Consider the following 18,914-nt stretch of genomic DNA (forward strand, 5'->3'; position numbering starts at 1 on the left):
TTTTTTTTTTTTTTTGGGGGGGGGGGCTTGTATCAATGTTGTGTTGCTTTAAAAAAAAAATCTTGGTTTCCTTCTCTGTTGCCTGGAAAGTTTATACTAAATTGGAATTTGAGGGCCCACCCCGTGGCTCACTTGGGAGAGTGCGGTGCTGGTAGCGCCAAGGCCATGGGTTCAGATCCTATATAGGTAGGGATGGCCTGTGCACTCACTGGCTGAGCGTGGTGCAGACCACACTGTGTAGAGGGTTGCAATCCCCTTACTGGTCAGAAAAATAAAAAATAAGAAAATAAATTGGAATTCGAAAGAAAAATCTTTTTTTTCAAGATTTGAAAGAATTCCACCTATCAGACTTTCAGGGGCATTCTTTATCAATTTTCTTAATTTCTCCCATTGTAATTATTGTCCTATTCAGATTTGTTTCCTATACCTTCTGGGGTTAATTTCAGCTATATTTATTTTCAAGTGGCATTGAGAAAATAACTGGTAAGTGGGGAAGACTGTAATGTGCTGTTGCTGTATCAAAATCTGCAAAGCTCATTTATCTTTACAGCTTGCCACCCCCACATAGACCAACTTTGAAATCTGACAGCATCCCCATTTGAGATCTAACTCTCAAAACCAAATTTAAGAAAATTGCCTCTTTCCAGCTAATCAACTCATGCTATGGAATGCTATGCAGCCATTAAAAAGAATTTGGTAGATTGTATTTATTGTCAAGGATGTAAGTTTTAGAACAACTGTAGTCTAGTTTAATCCTGTTCTATCAGAACAAAGAGGACAATAACAAGATTTAAATTCACATGTGAATTTATACATGGGTATGCACATGGAAAAAATCTAAAAGGAGACATGGATGAAAGATGACCTGCGTTTTCAGTTTACTTCACACATTTCTATAATGCCTCAAATCTTTATGACAAACATGAATTATTTTTGTAACTTTTAGAAATCATTTTAAAAGTTCAATATTGACAGGTTGAAATAGAAGAAAATTGTTCACATAATAAATCCAACACCACTTTGAATAGTAGATGGGCAGGACCCTCCCCTCATCCCATACACACGTGAATTAGAAACTAGGCTGTGCACTGTACTAACTCTGGGACCCTAGGCTATGTGTGAAATAGGACTAATACAGCCTGGCCAGCTGTAGCTGTGTGAAGACAGTTACACAAACAATGAGTTCAATAGCTCCTAGCTCCTAGGAGGTCTGTTTCTGGTCTTTTTCTCCTTCCATGGGGGAGCAGATCAGGTTTTAGCAGATGATCACCTGAATCTGATATGTGAGCAGCCCTGAATCCCCTCCCTGAAGACCCTCTGTGAAAAATTAATCTGTGATCTGGGAGTGCAGGCTTTGCCATTTACACGCTCCTGCCCCCAGCACTCCCACCTGCTGCTTTAGGCTGCATCTCTGGGTGCACTTGGCTGAGACTTCCAGTCAAGATGGCGGAATAGATAGTCCCCAGTGTCACTCTCTCCTACAAATCAACCAATTTATAATTATGAAAAAGCAACAACAGCCAAGCTGGGGCTGCCAGAGCTTAGGGGAAGAGGAGGAGATACCTACAGAGTACGTGAAGGTGGGAGAAGCCACCATGAGAGAAAGAAAAAACTCCTTTGACCATTTTGAATACCGGCCATTTCCAGGCTGGAGCTGCTGAACACATGGAGCAGGAGCCAGCAAAAGCCACAGCTGTGCCTTTCAGATGAAGTTGCTTGGAGGTGGCAGGGGAGAAGAGGGCCTTGGTGGCCCCCAGGCCAGCAGTACCACTAATAGGGTTCCCAGGGACCCACATTGGACCAAGGAGCCACAACAACTGAAAAAGAAGGAGCCACTCAGAGGCTGGTGAGTCATCGCAAGGGACTGTGCATGGCCCGTCCCATGGGAAGTGTTTGGAGCATGGGCAGTGGGGGAGACAGGCCCACTGGGGGAACACTTGGGCACAGCAAGGACAGCTGATCTGCCCACAATCAGCACAGGACCACTCAGAGGAGACAGGTCAGGAATACAGAATTGCATGGGGTGCAGTTTGATGAAAAGACTCAGGCCCAGAACACCAGAACAGTGTTTCTACACAACTCAGGTGCACCAGATTTCACTAGAACCGGAAGTACCTATAAAGTGAACTATTAAAACCTGAGCTGCACAAAAAGCCTTCCTTAGGGAATTAGCAGCAAAGCAGCAATTTAGCTCAACCACAGAGCTCAAGTACTGGTCCTCACAGGAAGTTCCCCCATTTTAGAAGTAAGCAAAGGACAGCAAATTAGTTCCATCACAGAGTTTGAGTGGTGGGAACAGCAAATAATACAACACAGAACTGAAAGAAAAAACAAAGTACCCATAACCAGAGACAAAGTTTGATATTAACTAGTAATGGTCTCATTTCACCAAAGAACACCTGTAACACCTAGAAGGACTTGAAGTCCCCTGCACTACCAAACCAGAATGAGGGGAGGGCTGGGGGCTTCAGCCATGCCCTGACACCCACAACCAGTCCTGAGGGTGGGAGCCAAAGGCCTTGGCCACACCCTCCCGACAAGCACAAATCACCCCAGCCACAACCACTGAGCTGCTGCAGGAAGCGCCCTGGGCTCTCCCAAGCTGGGGTGGTGGTGGGGGTTGAGGGTCTTGGTCACGGTCCCCCCACAACACGAGCAACTAGCCCAGTGACGACCAACAAGCTGCAGCAAGAAGGGCCCTGGGTTCCTGAACTGGGGAGGTGGGAGGGGAGGGCTTTTGCCACACCCCCCTGAAATCTGCATCCAGCTTAGCAATGACCAAGCCACCACTGTAAGCCCCCTGGTCTCCCCTGTGGGAATATGGGGGGTGCCACAGGCCTCAATCACACCCCTCCTCCTTCCTCCTTCTTACATCACATTTCCTTCCCCTTTCTCCTCTCCCCGTCCCTCCCAACTGCTCTGCAACAACATCATAGAATGTAAAAAAATAACATTAAAAAAAAAAGTTCATGGAAAGATTTATATTTTAGTTCTATTTTTCCATGAATGTTTTGAAGTACCCTAGTATTTATCCAGGTTTTGAAATGTTTTTGCAGAGATGAACAAAGAACATTTAAAATTGTTTCAGTTTTCTCTGTATCAGTTGTTATTCCCCAATCTGACTCCTAATTCTGTCAATAGATGCTTTCTCCCATTGTTTAACTAATCTTTTATTTCTTCAAAGACTCTTGGATTTAACAGTTCTATTTTTCTTTTTTCTAATTTATTATTTTCTGCCTATATCCTTACTAATCACTTCATCATTTCTTAATTATTTTGTAGTTCTTTTTGCACTTCTTAAGTTGAATACTTAACTGATTTACTTCCATTTCTAATTGCACAGTAACTGCCCAGGGCAGTGAATTTTCCTTTCAGCAAAAGTTTACATATTGCCACAGTAAAATGATTTCAGTTTCATCATTTTTAGATATATTGCAATTATGGCTTTGAATGAAATTGATCCAGGTCTGATTAAAATAAATTTCTAAATTTCAGGTAGTTTTTACTCAGGTTCCTACTCTTACTGTGTTAATCAGTTTTCTGTTGCTCATAACAGAATATCTGAAACTGGCTTATTTATTTATTTATTTATTTATTGGCAGCTGGCCTGTACAGGGATCCGAACCTGTGAACTTGGTGTTCTGTACTCTTACCAACTGAGCTAACCAGCCAGCCCTGAAACTGGCTAATTTATAAAGAAACAGAATTTCTTACAATTTTGAAGGCTCGGAAGGCCAATGTCCAGTGGGTACAACTGGTGAGGGCCTTCTTCATGGTGGGGGCTCTCTATAGAGTCCAGTCGAGACACAGGATATCACATAGTAAGGGCTGAGCAAGAATGCATTTCCACATGGTTTCGTTCTCTCCTTATAAAGCCCCCAGTTCTACTCCCTAATAATCCATTGAACCATTAACCAATTAATCCATTCATGAGGGCATACTCCTCATGATACAATCACCTCTTAAATTTCCCACCTTTCCTACATGAGCTTTGGAGGGGACAAACATTCAAACCACAGCACTTACTCTTGGGAATTTATTGAGGCTTTCTTTGTGGACTAAAACATGATCAAGTTTTCTAAGTTCTATGGGCACTTGAAAAGAAATTGTCTCCTGTGTTCATGGTATACTTTGACATATCTATTTTTACCTTATTAATTAGAGCTTCCTTAGCCTGACTTTTTATACTTACCTGCCACATGTTAAGAGATGAGTCTCTTTATTACATTTCTGTTTCTCCTTATACTTTTTCCATTTTTGTTTTGTGTTTTGATGGTTTAGTACTTGATACAGTAAGATTCACATATATTACATTTTCACTGTGGCCTATATTCCTTACTAAGTAGGACCCTATGTCTAACGTAATCCTTTTAGTCTTATTTTCTGTTCACATTTGCATGGCGTGTTCTCATTTCACCTTCAATCTTTTTGAGTAGTGTTTTAGGTGGATTTCATTTATACAGCACAAATTTGGAATTTTAATTGAAACTAAGGGCATTTTTCTTATAATAGGTGAGCTTATCTCACTTTTATTTATTGACAAAATAAACATGTTTCGGTCTTTTTTTTTTTTTTTTTGTCTTTTCTCGTGTCCGGCAACGGATTGCAACCCTCAGTGTCGCGCCCGTACCGGACTGGGACCGGCAACAGGATTGCAACCCTCGGTGTCACGCCCGCACCTCGCTCAGCCAGTGAGCGGGAACCGGTCTGTATGTGGGATCTGAACCCTCGGCGGGAGCGCCGCCGCGCTCCCAAGTGGTGCACTATAGCAGTGCGCCACCGGGCCGGCCCATGTTTGGGTCTTAAATCTTACTTTATTTTATATCATTTGATATAAGGTCTGTTTTCCTTCATCTGTGTTTCATGCTTCCACTCTGATAACGAAAAGGTTTGTGTGTGTTTTTAGATCTTGTAATATTTACATTTATAATCTTAAGTGATACACTTAAGCCTCTATTTCCTGACTTATCAACTTCAGGTAGGCTCTCTTCACTATGATGTTGAGGATTAGTACTTAGACTTCCTATTTTTACTTTTCCCACCACCAACTTTTTTTGTTAGTTCTACTATATTCACAGTCTTTTTAAGAATTCTAATCCACACTTGCTTAGCCTGTTACTCCGTTTAAAGATATGCAGGGTTGTGATGGATTTGTCTTGTGTCAATTTAGCTCAGGTGGAAATGTGTTTCCCAGAATTTCTTCTGAGTGATCGTTTTTCTGATTGAACTCTGACAGTACCAGAGTTCATCACCCATCCTCACATACCATCTCTTCTCCATTCCTGAATTCTCTTGATTTATCTCTTGGTTGATTCTTCATGTTCTCTCTTGATTTGATGCAAATTTCACTATGTTTCAGCTGAGTTGATATTCTTCAAAGTTTGTGGTTTCACATTGTGGCCATTTCTTAACTTCAGTAAAAATAAAGTTTTACTCTTTTTTTTTTCTTTTTTACTTTTTAATAATTTGTGTTGTTTTCAGTTGGTTTTAAAGAAGAAACAGGAAAGTAAATTATTTTACTGTACTACTTTTTAGGGAGTCTTATAAATTAAAGTTATTAACCAAAAGATTAGATGTCATTTGTGATGTGAGTACTTTCCATAAAACCACTAACCACAGAAAACCAAAACCACACATGAACATTTAAAAAAAAAAAAAAATTAAGTCTTGTTACCTGCACAAAATATCCTCAGCTGCTGGACTGGTGATATAAGTTGCAAATGAGTGGTGAACAGATCAACAAATGCTCCAGGATAAATAATGAAGAGAAAAATCCCAAAGCCATTAAATCGAACTTGTTCCCTAAGAAATCACATAAGAAAAAGGAATTAATTTACTAATTCTACTGCATTTGTCAAATTAATACTATATAGAACCTTAAAACTTCTCACTGTAATTAAAATTCTTGCTTAAAAAACAAAGTTTCTCTGGACAGCCAAAAACATTCTATCTATACGAGGGTACTTCAAAAAGTTCATGGAAAGATTCATATTATCTTTTAATTCTATTTTTTTATGAACTTTTTGAAGTACCCTCGTATATAATCGTAATTCTATAACAGTGTACAGATTTGGTTATCTATGAAATTAAATTTTGTAAAATAGGGCATTCTGAAATAGACTTTCAACTTCAAAATTTTTAGAAACCAATAGCTGAGCAAATAATAGAAATGAGTCACATATATAAAATTGGATAATAATTCTATGAGAAACTAAATGAAAAATATTTTTATTATTTACTCTGAACTATTTTTTGAGAAGGACACAGGAGAATATATAATTTAAGTAAATTACCTATATACTTATTTGTCTTAGCTTTTTTTTTTTAAAAAAAAAAAAGATGACCGGTAAGGGGATCTTAACCCTTGACTTGGTGTTGTCAGCACCACGCTCATCCAGTGAGCGAACCAGCCATCCCTATATGGGATCCGAACCCGGAGCCTTGGTGTTATCAGCACCACACTCTCCCGAGTGAGCCACGGGCCAGCCCTGTCTTAGCTTTTATAAACAATGGTGGAGATTTATTTAAGTGTATTCCTGTTGAGCTAATGTTAAAATAAGTATGTTTAAAATTGCATAATGCTGATTGTCCTTAAGGTAACTATTTTTTATCACTTCATTTTCTAAAAATGAACATTACATTTCATAGTCTCACAAGGCCAAACAGCTCTTATATAAAACAAGTGTACAATTTGTTTTTTCTTGGCAGTTGAGATTTTATAAAAAAATTTACCCTAAAATTATGTTATTTCACAAACATATTGTATATTAAACTGTTAATAATGATGCTTCTATTTGTAAAGGCTGCAAAGATAAAAATGTGAAAGCAAAGGTGTAAGAAATTAAAAAAAAAAGGTAGCTGCCCCTTTAAACTGCTACTGCGCACACCTGTGTAACAGTATATGCTCTGTTAAGATGAGGGTTTACTGCCAGTCAATAGACTCTTGTTCATAAGCAACTGAAAAGTAATAAGTGATTAAATTTTCTCTAACCTTTTCTCTGGTCCACGCACCCAAAGGATAAAACACATTACCATCAGCATGCTTGCTGATTATGGCAGTAATTATCAGTGGGGGTGGCAGGAGAGTTGTGACACACCCTCTCCCCATCATGATTTTATAAGTTTAGGAGGCTTTTAAATGCTCAGGTATAATTACAATGATACATTTGGGTTATCAAAACCAACAGCAGGGCATGATACTCAAAGCAAGTCCCAAGTCTCATCCTCTTCTTACCTTCCACTTAGGTTTCTAGATAGGCTATGATATTTGTTAAAACCAGTGCTTTCAGTTTTCTAGCTCTAGCCAGCAGAGGCCATGAGCAGAAGCGGAAAATTTTGAGTACAGTGTTTAGCATTCCGGCCCAATGATGAAGAGAAAGAGTAGCTTTCAGGATTGGCTGAAAAACCTTAAAGCATCGTGAGGATATAACCATGCTAGCAAAAGGCAAAGGAGAGAAAGACCCAGATTACAGATATGCACATGGATAATTGAGCATGTTCATCAATATATTAATCTCTATAAAAGAGAAGCTACCTCAAAATTAGAAGTGATGGATATGTACTGGGCAATATCCACAGAAAGAATAATGAATCAAATGTAGTATCAAATATAGCAGATTTTAGCAATAAACCCTAAATGAAAAGCTTCTTTGCATATAGTAGAAAGAAAAAGGTAAATATCATTACCTAATAGCTGCTATCCCATGTCCAATTTCATGTACAACACCACTAATGAGGACTGCAGCGAAGAAATAGGTCAGTTGGTTGACGGGTAAATTTATACCAGGAACCTGTTCACAGACACAACATGGCAGTAATTATCAGTGGTAGTGAAGAGAGCCCCGCTTGGGCACCAAGAGACATGACGTTCGCTCTGAATTAAAGCTTAAACCTCCAAGCTGAATGTTCTGTAAACTAAAAGTACCATGACTATCAATGGTTCACTTCTTCATTTCTATCATAATAAAAGCAAAAATACCACTCAGTTTTTTGAACTAGTCAGTTTCTCTGGAAGAAGCACCACACCAATCTAAAAGGAACAGGAAACATCAGGTTAAAAAGTTGAAACTAGCTTCCTGAAGCCTTCATCATGGGAAAGAATGAGGGAGCCTGTCAAAGTGCCAAGGAATGCAGAGTGACAGTGAAGGAAGCAGCAGCTGATCCCCCCTCAAGGGCTGGATTCCTGCCTTTGGAATTCTTGTTAAAATTCCTAGTCCTTCCTCTGAATTGTTACTGCAAGGTTCCGAACACTTACGTTGAGTAACATAGGATACTCCCTCCACCCCCAAACCAGTGACTTTCATTTTAAGATTCTCAAGTTATAGGAGAGTTGGTAGTGAAAGCTGGTGTAATAAACTGCCTGATCAATGTGGGGGCACCATGCCCTTCATTCCTTCTATCCCATCAGTTTGTCCATCACATTGGGCACAAAAATAGTATCAGAAAGATACGCATTATATTAAAAATTGAAATTTGACACAGAAATTAAGGCATTTGTAACACAGACATGTTAAGGACATAAGCAGGAGTAGTCTTGCAATCATGTGCTCCTAAGATTTTGTACATGTTATATACATCGTTAAATACGCAAGGGAAGTTTCCTATTGTAAGGGCTGAACAGTAAATTTCTTTTAGATAGCCAAGAGTTTTCTTTCTTTCTTTTCTTTTTTTAAAGATGACCGGTAAGGGGATCTTAACCCTTGACTTGGTGTTGTCAGCACCGCGCTCTCCCAAATGAGCTAACCAGCCATCCCTACATAGGGATCCGAACCTGTGGCCTTGGTGTTATCAGCACCACACTCTCCCGAGTGAGCCATGGGCCAGCCCCGATAGCCAAGAGTTTTCTAATAAGATAAATAATCACTCCTGAGTTATGTCATCTGTTAAGGAGAGATTCTATAAATTAGGTTAAGTGAGGCACGCCAGGCTCATGAATACAATTTACATACTGAGCATCTACTTCTCACAGTCCAGGAGTTGGGACCCAAAAGGTATCTTTATCGAGGAAGTTCCTTCATTATTATTTTTTATTAATTATAAAATGTGTTTATAACTTTTTATGTGTGTGTGTATTACATATAAATCTCTAATATATTGATTCATAATAAAAATAAAATAAAAAATAAAATGTGTTTAAAGCAGAAAAACTGGAAAACTCAAAGAAAAATAGAAGCCCACTTCCCAAACACAAAAGCAAAAACCATTCTCAATGTTTTGACACGTGTCCTTCTACTCTCTTTATGTACACATACTTTAAAAAATTATACTTTTCTATAAATATGGCTTTAAAATCTGCCCTCTCACTTAGCAGTATCACAGACATCTTCCCATGAGTATTTTCTGGTTTAACATGATTTTTAATAGCTACATTGTATTCTGTGGAATGTAGTATTGGGCATTTAATTGTATTAAAAATTTCTGCTCTTATAAATAATGTGATATTTGGATACACACACCCAAATATTATGGGGGAATAAATTCTTTTTTTTGCTTGTTTGTTTGTTTTGGCAGCTGGCCAATACAGGGATCCAACCCTGGAAATTGGTGTTATCAGCACCACACACTAACCAACCGAGCTAGCTGGCTGGCCCGAGGAGGGATAAATTCTTAAAGAACATAGCTGTTAAGGGCTCAGGCTCTGCAGGCATATTACACAAAATTTAAAGGATTTTGATAGATTATCAAACTGCCCTCCAAAAGGAGACCCTTCCATAACTATGAGCAAGCTCATTTTATTCAAATCTGCAACCTGATTTACATTTCTTTGCTCATTAGTAGAACTGAACTTTCCCCTTTTGACCAGTTTTTGTTCTTTTGTGAGTTGCCTACTCATGACTTGCTTTTTCTCCTAAAGTGTTCATCTTTTTCTTACTGATCTGTAAGATGACTTCAAATATCAGTATCAGCCCTTTATACTACATGTCAGAAATGTATTCCCCAGTTTGTTTGCCCTTTATTTTGCTTTTAGTTTTGATATATAAAAAATTTTAGGTAGTCAAATTTATCAATATCCATGCTTTCCTACAACACCAAGAGTAAACCCTAATGTTAACTATGGACTCTAGGTGGTAAGGACTGTCAGTGTAAGTTCATAAGTTTTAACAAATGTACCACTCTGGTGGGGATGTTGATAATAAGGGAGGCTACACATGTGTGGGGGTGGGAGGTGTATGGGAAACTTCTGTACTTCCTCTCAATGTCGCTGTGAACCTAAAACTGCTCTAAAAAATAGTCTTTAAAAAATAAGAAATAAATAAAAGTAAAGGTGGCAATGCTATATTAAAAAAAATTCATGGCTTCTGCCATTGGTTTTATGTGTATGACTTCCTCATTCTGTGTTCATATAAACAATAAGATTTTTTTTTCTTTCAAGGTCTTTTATGATTTCAAGTTTTAATTTTAATTCAACTGGAATTTTTAGGCAGAATAGAGGAATTTTACTTTTTAAGCCTTCTTTAGAAACTGAAGAGATTCAAACAATGCTGCTTGAATCATTTTCTAAATTCCATTAATTCCAAGTGTCCTTTCTCTAGTTATGAAACTAGCTTTCATAATCATCACTTTTATACATAATATTTCATCCAATAACTTAAACATTCCTCAATTAGATATTGTGATTGTCTTTAATTCTTCATAAATGTTAGGCTAAAGAGCTTGATGAATACTATTTTTTCTATATTTGGAAGTGTTTCCTTAAGCTAGAGTCCCAGATACAGAAGTAAAGGGTCAAAGGATATGGACATGTTTATGACACTCATTATATGAAGCTACTAAGCAACTTTTTTCAGGGAACATACCTACTCCATTCCCATGTGTCAGGTGTCTGTTCAGCTCGTAGTTTTCTTTTCTTTGACCACTCTCTAATTTTGCATACTTAAAGATTAATTCTCATACACACCCTCTATATCACAAAATATCCTGGTTACCTTAACTTTACTTCAAATGAATCAGTAAACTTGATCCAACAGGATATTTGTTCCTTCTCTTTATTGTTTTCTGGATGTAATAAGGAGTGAGATAAGGTAAGAATTTGAGTGTGTGATGATACCAACAGATGGTAGTTCTTATTTGCTGGCAACAGTACACGATTGCCCATCTGTCTGTGCCGTGATCACACAAGGTATTAGATGTACCAGAATACTGAATACAGAATACTCTAAACACAGAGTGCCAAGGTTTACGGAATTAATACTGAACAAGGCTGTAGGGAATTACTGAGTAAACAGAAAATATGTTCTTTAAACTACAAGAGCTTTGATACCAAAGTCAGGAGACATAATATTCTTAAACTTACAATAAACATGCACAGTATACTACAGGGAGTAGCTGACTTCTAAATTGTTCCAAAGCATGGCTCTCCTAATAGAGCCAATATTTTTGTGAGCACTATGAAAAACTGAGAAGCAAAGAGAAGAAATAATTTCTTCTCTCAACAACACTTTGCTATTCTAATTCTAGCAGGCAGATAGGTTAATGATCATATTTCCTCCAAACCAGCTTCTTTCTCTCCTATCCTCTTTCTTGGTGAACAATAACTAATTGTGTAATTTGAGAGTCATCCTAAATGCCTCCTTTTCCCTCTGGCCTGTGATTCAATTAATTGCCAAGGTCTGAGAACTCCACTCCAAAAGATCACTTGACTCAATCTCCTTCTTTCTCCTTGTTGCTAATTTAGTTTAGACCTTTATCACTTCTAACATGAGTTACTCCACCTGCCCTCTTAAATGGCCTCCCCATCTTCTGTCTAACTGACTTTGGTCCATTTTGCACAAATCTGTTATCTACAGGTAAAAATCAAAACTTCTTAGAATGGCTCTTCATAACTTACACTGAACGTATACCTCCCATCTTATCTCCTGCACTGTCCTGTTTTATTGCCACCACTCCCACCCATCCTCCTACCATATACCTACCTTATAGACTGAGGTCAAAATTACTTATAGTTCCTTGAAGAATTATTTGTCTTTCTTAAGAGGAGTAGAGCATAATGTGTGTAGGCTCTAAGGTCAGTGATGATGGATCCGCTATTTGCCAGCTGTAACCACAGGCAAGTGACTTTATGTCTTTGTGCCTTGATTTTCTCATCTCTAAGTGAGGAGTAACACGAATACTTACCTCCAGATTGTTGCAAGAATGAAATAAAATGGGCACGAAAAACCCTACATAGGAAGCATATTAACTTGGTTTTATTATTACTATGATTATTCCCTCTGCCTTTCCATGTTATATTGTTCCATTACTGGGATGCTCAATTTCCATCCCCCTTTCCCAGGCTATTTGGACTCTCATCCTTTTGTTTAAGCTCTCTCTTTATTCTCTTCCCAGTGCCAGGAAAACCTCCTTGCACTCCTTCTCTCTGTTCCCACAGCACCTTATATGATGTCCAATTGTAGCACAATCATGGCAGCTTTCCTTCTAGACTAAATGCTCCATGAGTGTTAGGATTGGATTTTGTTGCCCGTATAAGTAGGACCTAGCACATGGCCAGTAGGTAGAATATACTCAGTAATGTTTGCTGAAGAAATAAATCATCTCTTCTGAGGCCTCACTTGGTGAATCTTTTTAACTTCTAAGAAAGCTATGACCATAGGAGAAGTTCATTATCATTCTCTACAAATGACTTCTAAATCTTCCCATAGTGACACAGCCTAGAAGATGCAAGAGAGACAAGTTTAAAAAAAAAAATCTGTTACTAAACTTTCAACAGTCTATTCCATTAATAAAAACGTGATTAAAAATCCATGACTGATGGAAATGGAAACTATAAATGTAAAAATGTGAAATAAAAGTCAGCTAATGTAAAGCCCCCTTCCAAACTGGAGACATGAAATGATAGGGCATAGGTATAAACATGTGCTTTAAAGTGGGAATTATTATAAATAGCTTACAATCAAAAGAATAACACTCAGCACATTATTCTTTACATCACGAAATCATGATGACCATACAGAAAGGTCTCATACCTTTAATTAAAAGGATATTATTGGTAATAGACTCTGAAAGCCATGAAGAGGAAAGGGGAGCACTTTGCATAAGATTAAAATGCAATTTATTTATGTATATATAGAGAGATCTTTTTTTTTTTTTTCCTTTTTGTCTTTTTTCGTGTCCGGCAACGGATCGCAACCCTCAGTGTCGCACCCGTACCGGACCGGGACCAGCAACGGGATCGCAACCCTCGGTGTTGCTCCCACGCCTCGCTCAGCCAGTGAGCGGGAACCGGTCTGTATGTGGGATCCGAACCCTCGACAGGAGCACCTGCTGTGCTTCCCAAGCGGCGCACTGTAGCAGTGCGCCACCGGGCCGGCCCTATATAGAGAGATCTTAAATTAGCATGTTTATTCCTTGAAAGTAATGATCATTTAACATCTTAAGACGACTACATGAATTAAGTACAATGTCTGTGTAATTGCTGACAGTCTTGATGAGGTTCACTTGTTTGCTGCTGCTGCTGCTATTATTACCATCACCTCTGAATTCTGCAATTCCTTGTTTTATTCTTACTAGTGCTTGTTGTTTAAGAAGGTAATTTGAAAAATTGTGAGACTTTTAATTTATTTTCATATTTATTTTATGGAGAGGAGTTATACTAGCCAGAAGAAATATCTTATGTTTATATTTCAACAAAGTTATTTAAAGTAAAAAGGCACTTACCACAACTTGTAACACCTGTTCATTGTGAAGAGAGGAGGAGGAGGAAGAGGAAGAGGATGAAGAAGAGGAGGAGGAAGAAGAAGAAGAGGAGGAAGAGGATGAGGAGGAGGAATAAGAGGGGGAGTCAGCCATCATTTGAGCCAAAGTTTGCATCAGCGTTTTTCCAAGGAGGAAAAAAGAGCTAAACATGGCAATTACGCCAAACACCATTCCAAAATTGAACCTGGCAAGAGGAAAGAAATCACATAAATATACAATTCCTCACAATTCGTGGACTAACAAATTAATTGACCAGTTACATTTCGTAGCTTCAAAATAATGGCTAAAAAAAATTTAATAACTATGCTTCTTTTTCCTACCTGAACTTCAAATACTTGACTGAAGCCCTGGCATTAGTTTCTTTAGGCATTCTAATAATTTACAATTCTCTGTTAACTAAAGAGGTTGAATATCGTTCTCAATGAGAAAAGTTTGTTGCTTCTCATGTATTTGCTCATTTATATAGCATTGTTTTGATCTTATTCTCTCAAATAGTTATGAAAACTTGTTTTTTTTTTTTTTTTTTTTTTTTTGGTGGCTGGCTTAGTAACAGGAATCTGAATCTCTGACCTTGGTGTTATCAGCACCATGCTCTCTCAAGTGAGCTAAATGGCTAGCCTGAAAGCTCTTTTGACATTATAGATATCTCTCCTTTTTCATCTATTTTCTATTCTATAGTCTGCATTGTATTTTAGTTTTATCTAATGACAAATGAGCTTATACATTAACATGGTAAAATTTAGTGGTAGTTTCTTTCTTCCACTGTTTTAATAATTAGAAATTACCCTTCTATAGTTGGGAATAATCTGTTACATTTTCTAACTTTTTGATAAGTTGCATTTTTCAAGTAACTTTTCCATTTCATCTAAATTGTCAAAATTGTCGAATTTACAGATTACTGGTTCATGACAGTCTTTTTTTTTAATGTCTATAGAATCTTCAGTAATATACCCTTTTCAATTTTGATTTTTAGTTACTTGATTTCTTTTTTTCTTCATCAGTCATGGCAGATTTTATTAATCTTTTACAATTAATAAAAGATTAATTGTATTAATCTTTTCAAAGAACCAACTTTTGGCTTTGCCAATTTTCTCTACTATATACTTTCTACTTAACTAATTTCTGCTCTTTTATTATTTCTCTTTCTACTTATTTTTTTTTGGCAGCTGGTGGGTAAGGGGATTTGAACCCTTGACATTGGTTTTATAACACTGTGCTCTAAACAACTGAGCTAACTGGCCAGCCCCTCGTTCTTTCTACTTTGTATGCTATGATTTGCTGTTGCATTTTCTGCTAACTTTTTGATGACGTGACTGTTTACATTTAGCTCTAATCTACTTCGACCTGAATTTTTAACAAAAAGGAATTTAGACCACACCATCTCCCACCCTCACATTCTCTCAACTATAAAACCTGTCAGTATCTTGGGTATCCCAGAGATAATCATAAACCTTCTAACCATAAAACACCATAAATGCCTTGGTTTTTAATATATGCAAAAGCACAATGAAACCATAATTTTATATAAAACCAGAAAGTTTTTATATTGTAACAGTTAAAATCTCAGTAGACTGAAAAATGAAGAAAACAGTTAATTTAACAAGCTATCTCTCATGATCATAATAACTAATTTAAACCAGAAGGGAAGATGAAGAATACCACTGGTAAAGCATCCTTGCTTTCCGCCGTCCCCAACTGTAAAAGGCACGATTGAAAACAGCAGTTTGCCATCTTATGTGAAAAGGAGAGATGCTCAATCCGTTGTTTTCCAGCCAGTCTTCATAAGAATGTTTAAAATATACAGATGACTAAGAGCAAAAGAAAAGTTAAACATCACTCAATTTTGAAGAACAATTTATAATAATAAAACTCATATTTTCTATAGGAAATCAAAATGCTGACTGCCCAAATGTTTGTAATCTTAAAGCTTTGTTTATTCTTCAGAATAATAAAGGCCTCAGACTAGCTGGTCTGCTGAGGTTAAGGTGTGGCAAACTATGGCTCACAGGCCAAATCCAGCCTATAGCCTATTTTCCTAGAGCTAAGAATAGTTTCTACATCTTTAAGGAATCATAAAAAAAATTACAAAAAACAAGAATATGCAACAGAGACCCCGTGTGGCCCACAAAACCTAAAATACTTACTATCTGATCCTTTACAAAAAAAGTTTGCTGACCCCGGCTTAGAGCAGTGTTGTCCAATAGAAATATAATGTGAACCACAAATGCAAGCCACATATGTAATTTTAAGTAGTCTAGCAGCCAAATTTTAAAAAGTAAATGGAAACAGAGATTAGTTTTCATATATTTTTAACCCAAAATACCATTTTAACATGAATCAATATAAAAAATTGGTTGGGATACTTTACTTTTTTTTTGTAAATTCTTTGAAATCCAGTGTCAACTTTACACTTAGAGAACATCTCAATTTGGACTAGCTCAATAGGCAGATGTAGCTAATAGCTTCCACATTGGACAGCACAGGTCTAGAAGCCTTGTTACCACAGAAGGAAAAGAGGTCTTGTGTTATAATTTAAAAAGACCCCCTACCAATCCAACAAGAAGGAACAGGTTAGTTGGAATCAGTGCTTTCTATCTTCTTCTGAGCAACAACCCTAAGAAGTTAGGCCAAGTTTGATCATGTAAAAGCACAAAACTTATCTTAAGCCATTTTGGTCTCAGTAAGGTCTCTTACATCCTCTGGCGTTGTGGCAATAGCTGTTTATACACAGCTTTAACAAGAGTTTTATTTTTAGGGGAGTTTGACATCCGTTAGTAATGTAGGATTTTGGACAACATAAGGCTGCATTATATAACTGACACAGTTACAGTAAGCACACCGAGTGTTCGGTCATATTGATGCCCACCCGTGTGAAAAACTTATCTGTCCCAGAAGGATATTTGAGCCTTATCACAGTCGTAAAAAATAACCTGAGTCTGAATATAGGTATCTGTTTGCTTTGGATCTGTAATGCTCTTTGTTCTCAGTCTTCAGGTGGTTTTTAAAACCTGCTCATTTTCCAGGACTTGGAAAATGAGAGTTACACACCCCTCCAGCAGATTTCTATTGCAGAAATCTTAGAAAAACCGAGTGGAACAGCCAAACAAGTTGGAAGTAGAGAAGCTGAAGGTACAGGCAAGTCTCCCCATCCCTCAGGCAGATAACTCTGAATGTTAGGTCTTTTGCTCAGGGGACAGTGCTCTTACGGAGCTAGGAGCTGTCACTGAAATTAAAGTGACATCCTGATCACCTCACACACTTGACCAGAGACTGAGGAGGTTTGAAAAATTCTTTTTATTTTATTTTTTCATATATCCAATATGAAGAAATCATGTGACTGTTTTCTCAAACAACAAAATCACTGTGGCCTGTACTGCTTATGACATGCTAAGCACTATGCCAAGTACTTTACATAAGTGCTTCTGAACATGAAGAAGAATCACCTGGGGATCCTGTTAAGATGCAGATTCTGATTCTGTGAGTGGTGAGGCCTGAGATTATGCATTTCTAGCAAGCTCCCAGAAAATTCAAGTGTTGCCGGTCTTTGAACCTCAGGTTGAGTAGCAAGACTTTAAGTGGACACACTAATGTAATCCTCTATAATCTCAGGAGACTCTTACTATTATTATCTCTATTTAAAGATAAGAAACCGAGGCACAGATAGTAATTTGCCCAATATCACAACTGCTAGGAAGTGCCAGAGCCCAGCCCTCTAAGGACTACACTGTATAATCTTGCAAGTTTAAATGTAACAAAGAAGCACAAGCCTCGTTTCATTTTATTGTTAAATCTAAAACAAGTATTATCGAATTCTATTTAAAACGGTATTCATAACATGAAGGTTTTACTATTCATAATTGGAATTTTTATTAAACATTTGAGAATGTATATGATCTTATTCCACACATATAGCCTTCCCCTCCACCCCCCGCTTCTAAAAGATTGCGTGAAGCATGTGGAGAGACAACTGTTCCTAATTTTTTGCTACCTTTCTCAAATAACTGAAAAATGTACCATACACTCAGAGTGTGTGTGGTTAGTGTGAAGAAGGGGGTGCAGAATGCAAATCACAGTTCGAGTGGTCAGAAACCGGTTATCTAAATCCTTGCTTCTTGAAGTGTGCTACTATGAAGTATGTGGACCAGCAGCATCTGTAGCACTTGGGAATTGGTTGGAAATGCAGAATCTCAGGCCTTGTCCCAGACCTGCTGGATCAGAATCTGTATTTTACCAGAACCCCAGATGATTTATGCACTTTAACGTCTCAGACCACTGATCTAAATCACGACTAGATTTAGATTCTTTCCAATACCAAAGTCTCTAGAGGATCGTGACCTTAAAAATAATGCTTCTCCTAAGCGGACGTTTCATTTTCCTCTCTAGTACACTGCTGCAGCGGTATCCGGCAGGGCCTTGGCTCTCCCAAGCCCACCACCGGCGCCTCCCGGGCAGGACCCGAACGATGGCTGCGGAGCCTATACCGCTCCGCACTGCGACAGCGGCAGCCGCGCAGGTCGCCACACCCCTCCCGCGGCCAGCCTTGCTTTATTTACTCCACCGGACCGATGCGCCACGCGGAAAGCCGCACGTGGGCACCGGTCGCGCGGCTTCCAACCCCGGAGTCGCGAGGCAGGGGAAGAAAAAAGAAGGCCTCTGGCGACCTGGGCCCCGCGGGCTTGGGCGTTAGGCCTGTGGCCCTCACCTTCAGCACCAAGTCGGTCAGGTAGACAGCAGTCCAGCCACCCACCACTACCACAACCAGTGACACCGGAATCATGGTGGCGGCGGCAGAGGAGGAAAGGAAAGCCCGGCGTCCTTCTCCCTGCGAGCCGTAACCAGCAAACCGCTCGACGCCTTAGAGCCCCAGCATGTAAGCGGGAACCGATCCGCTGCCGGTTCCTTTCCAGCGATAGCGACGTTTCCCTCCGGACCCTTCTGGTGGGGACACACGGGCGAGCGTGCGAGTACCGGAAAATGGCGCGGGGGGTTATTTTCGTGGACACTCGGGCGCCGGCTCTCCTGCAGTGGGGTCAGCCTCTGTTCCCAGACTTCTAGCGATTTGTTAGGCTTTGGCCCTCCCTGCTGTCTGTTCTCCATTCTCACCGGTTCTGCTCTTGGGTTTCATGTTCCTTTTAATTTAGCAAGGGTTTGAGGTCATCTGAAGTAATAATCGTCTCTGCCTCTCCGACCCTGTCGTAGGTATCCAGACTTAAGTTAATTAG

The 18,914-nt window shown here is 38.7% G+C and overlaps 1 protein-coding gene across 1 annotated transcript in view; it reads right to left on the minus strand.

Moving 5' to 3' along the window:
• MBTPS2 (membrane-bound transcription factor peptidase, site 2) overlaps window positions 1–18,665 on the minus strand; it is a 49,938-nt gene extending 31,273 nt beyond the window's left edge. The window contains exons 1-5 of the mRNA XM_008568396.1: window positions 18,395–18,665; window positions 15,352–15,500; window positions 13,654–13,876; window positions 7,687–7,790; window positions 5,675–5,802 (exon numbers count right to left, since the gene is read on the minus strand). Of these exons, the coding sequence (XP_008566618.1) occupies window positions 5,675–5,802; window positions 7,687–7,790; window positions 13,654–13,876; window positions 15,352–15,500; window positions 18,395–18,469 (679 nt within the window). The 5' untranslated portion in view covers window positions 18,470–18,665. The remainder of the gene's footprint in view (window positions 1–5,674; window positions 5,803–7,686; window positions 7,791–13,653; window positions 13,877–15,351; window positions 15,501–18,394) is intronic.
• Window positions 18,666–18,914: the final 249 nt, after the last annotated feature.

This window comes from Galeopterus variegatus, unplaced genomic scaffold, assembly GCF_000696425.1.
Source record: "Galeopterus variegatus unplaced genomic scaffold, G_variegatus-3.0.2 Scaffold406, whole genome shotgun sequence".
In the NCBI taxonomy this organism is placed as follows: Eukaryota; Metazoa; Chordata; class Mammalia; order Dermoptera; family Cynocephalidae; genus Galeopterus; species Galeopterus variegatus.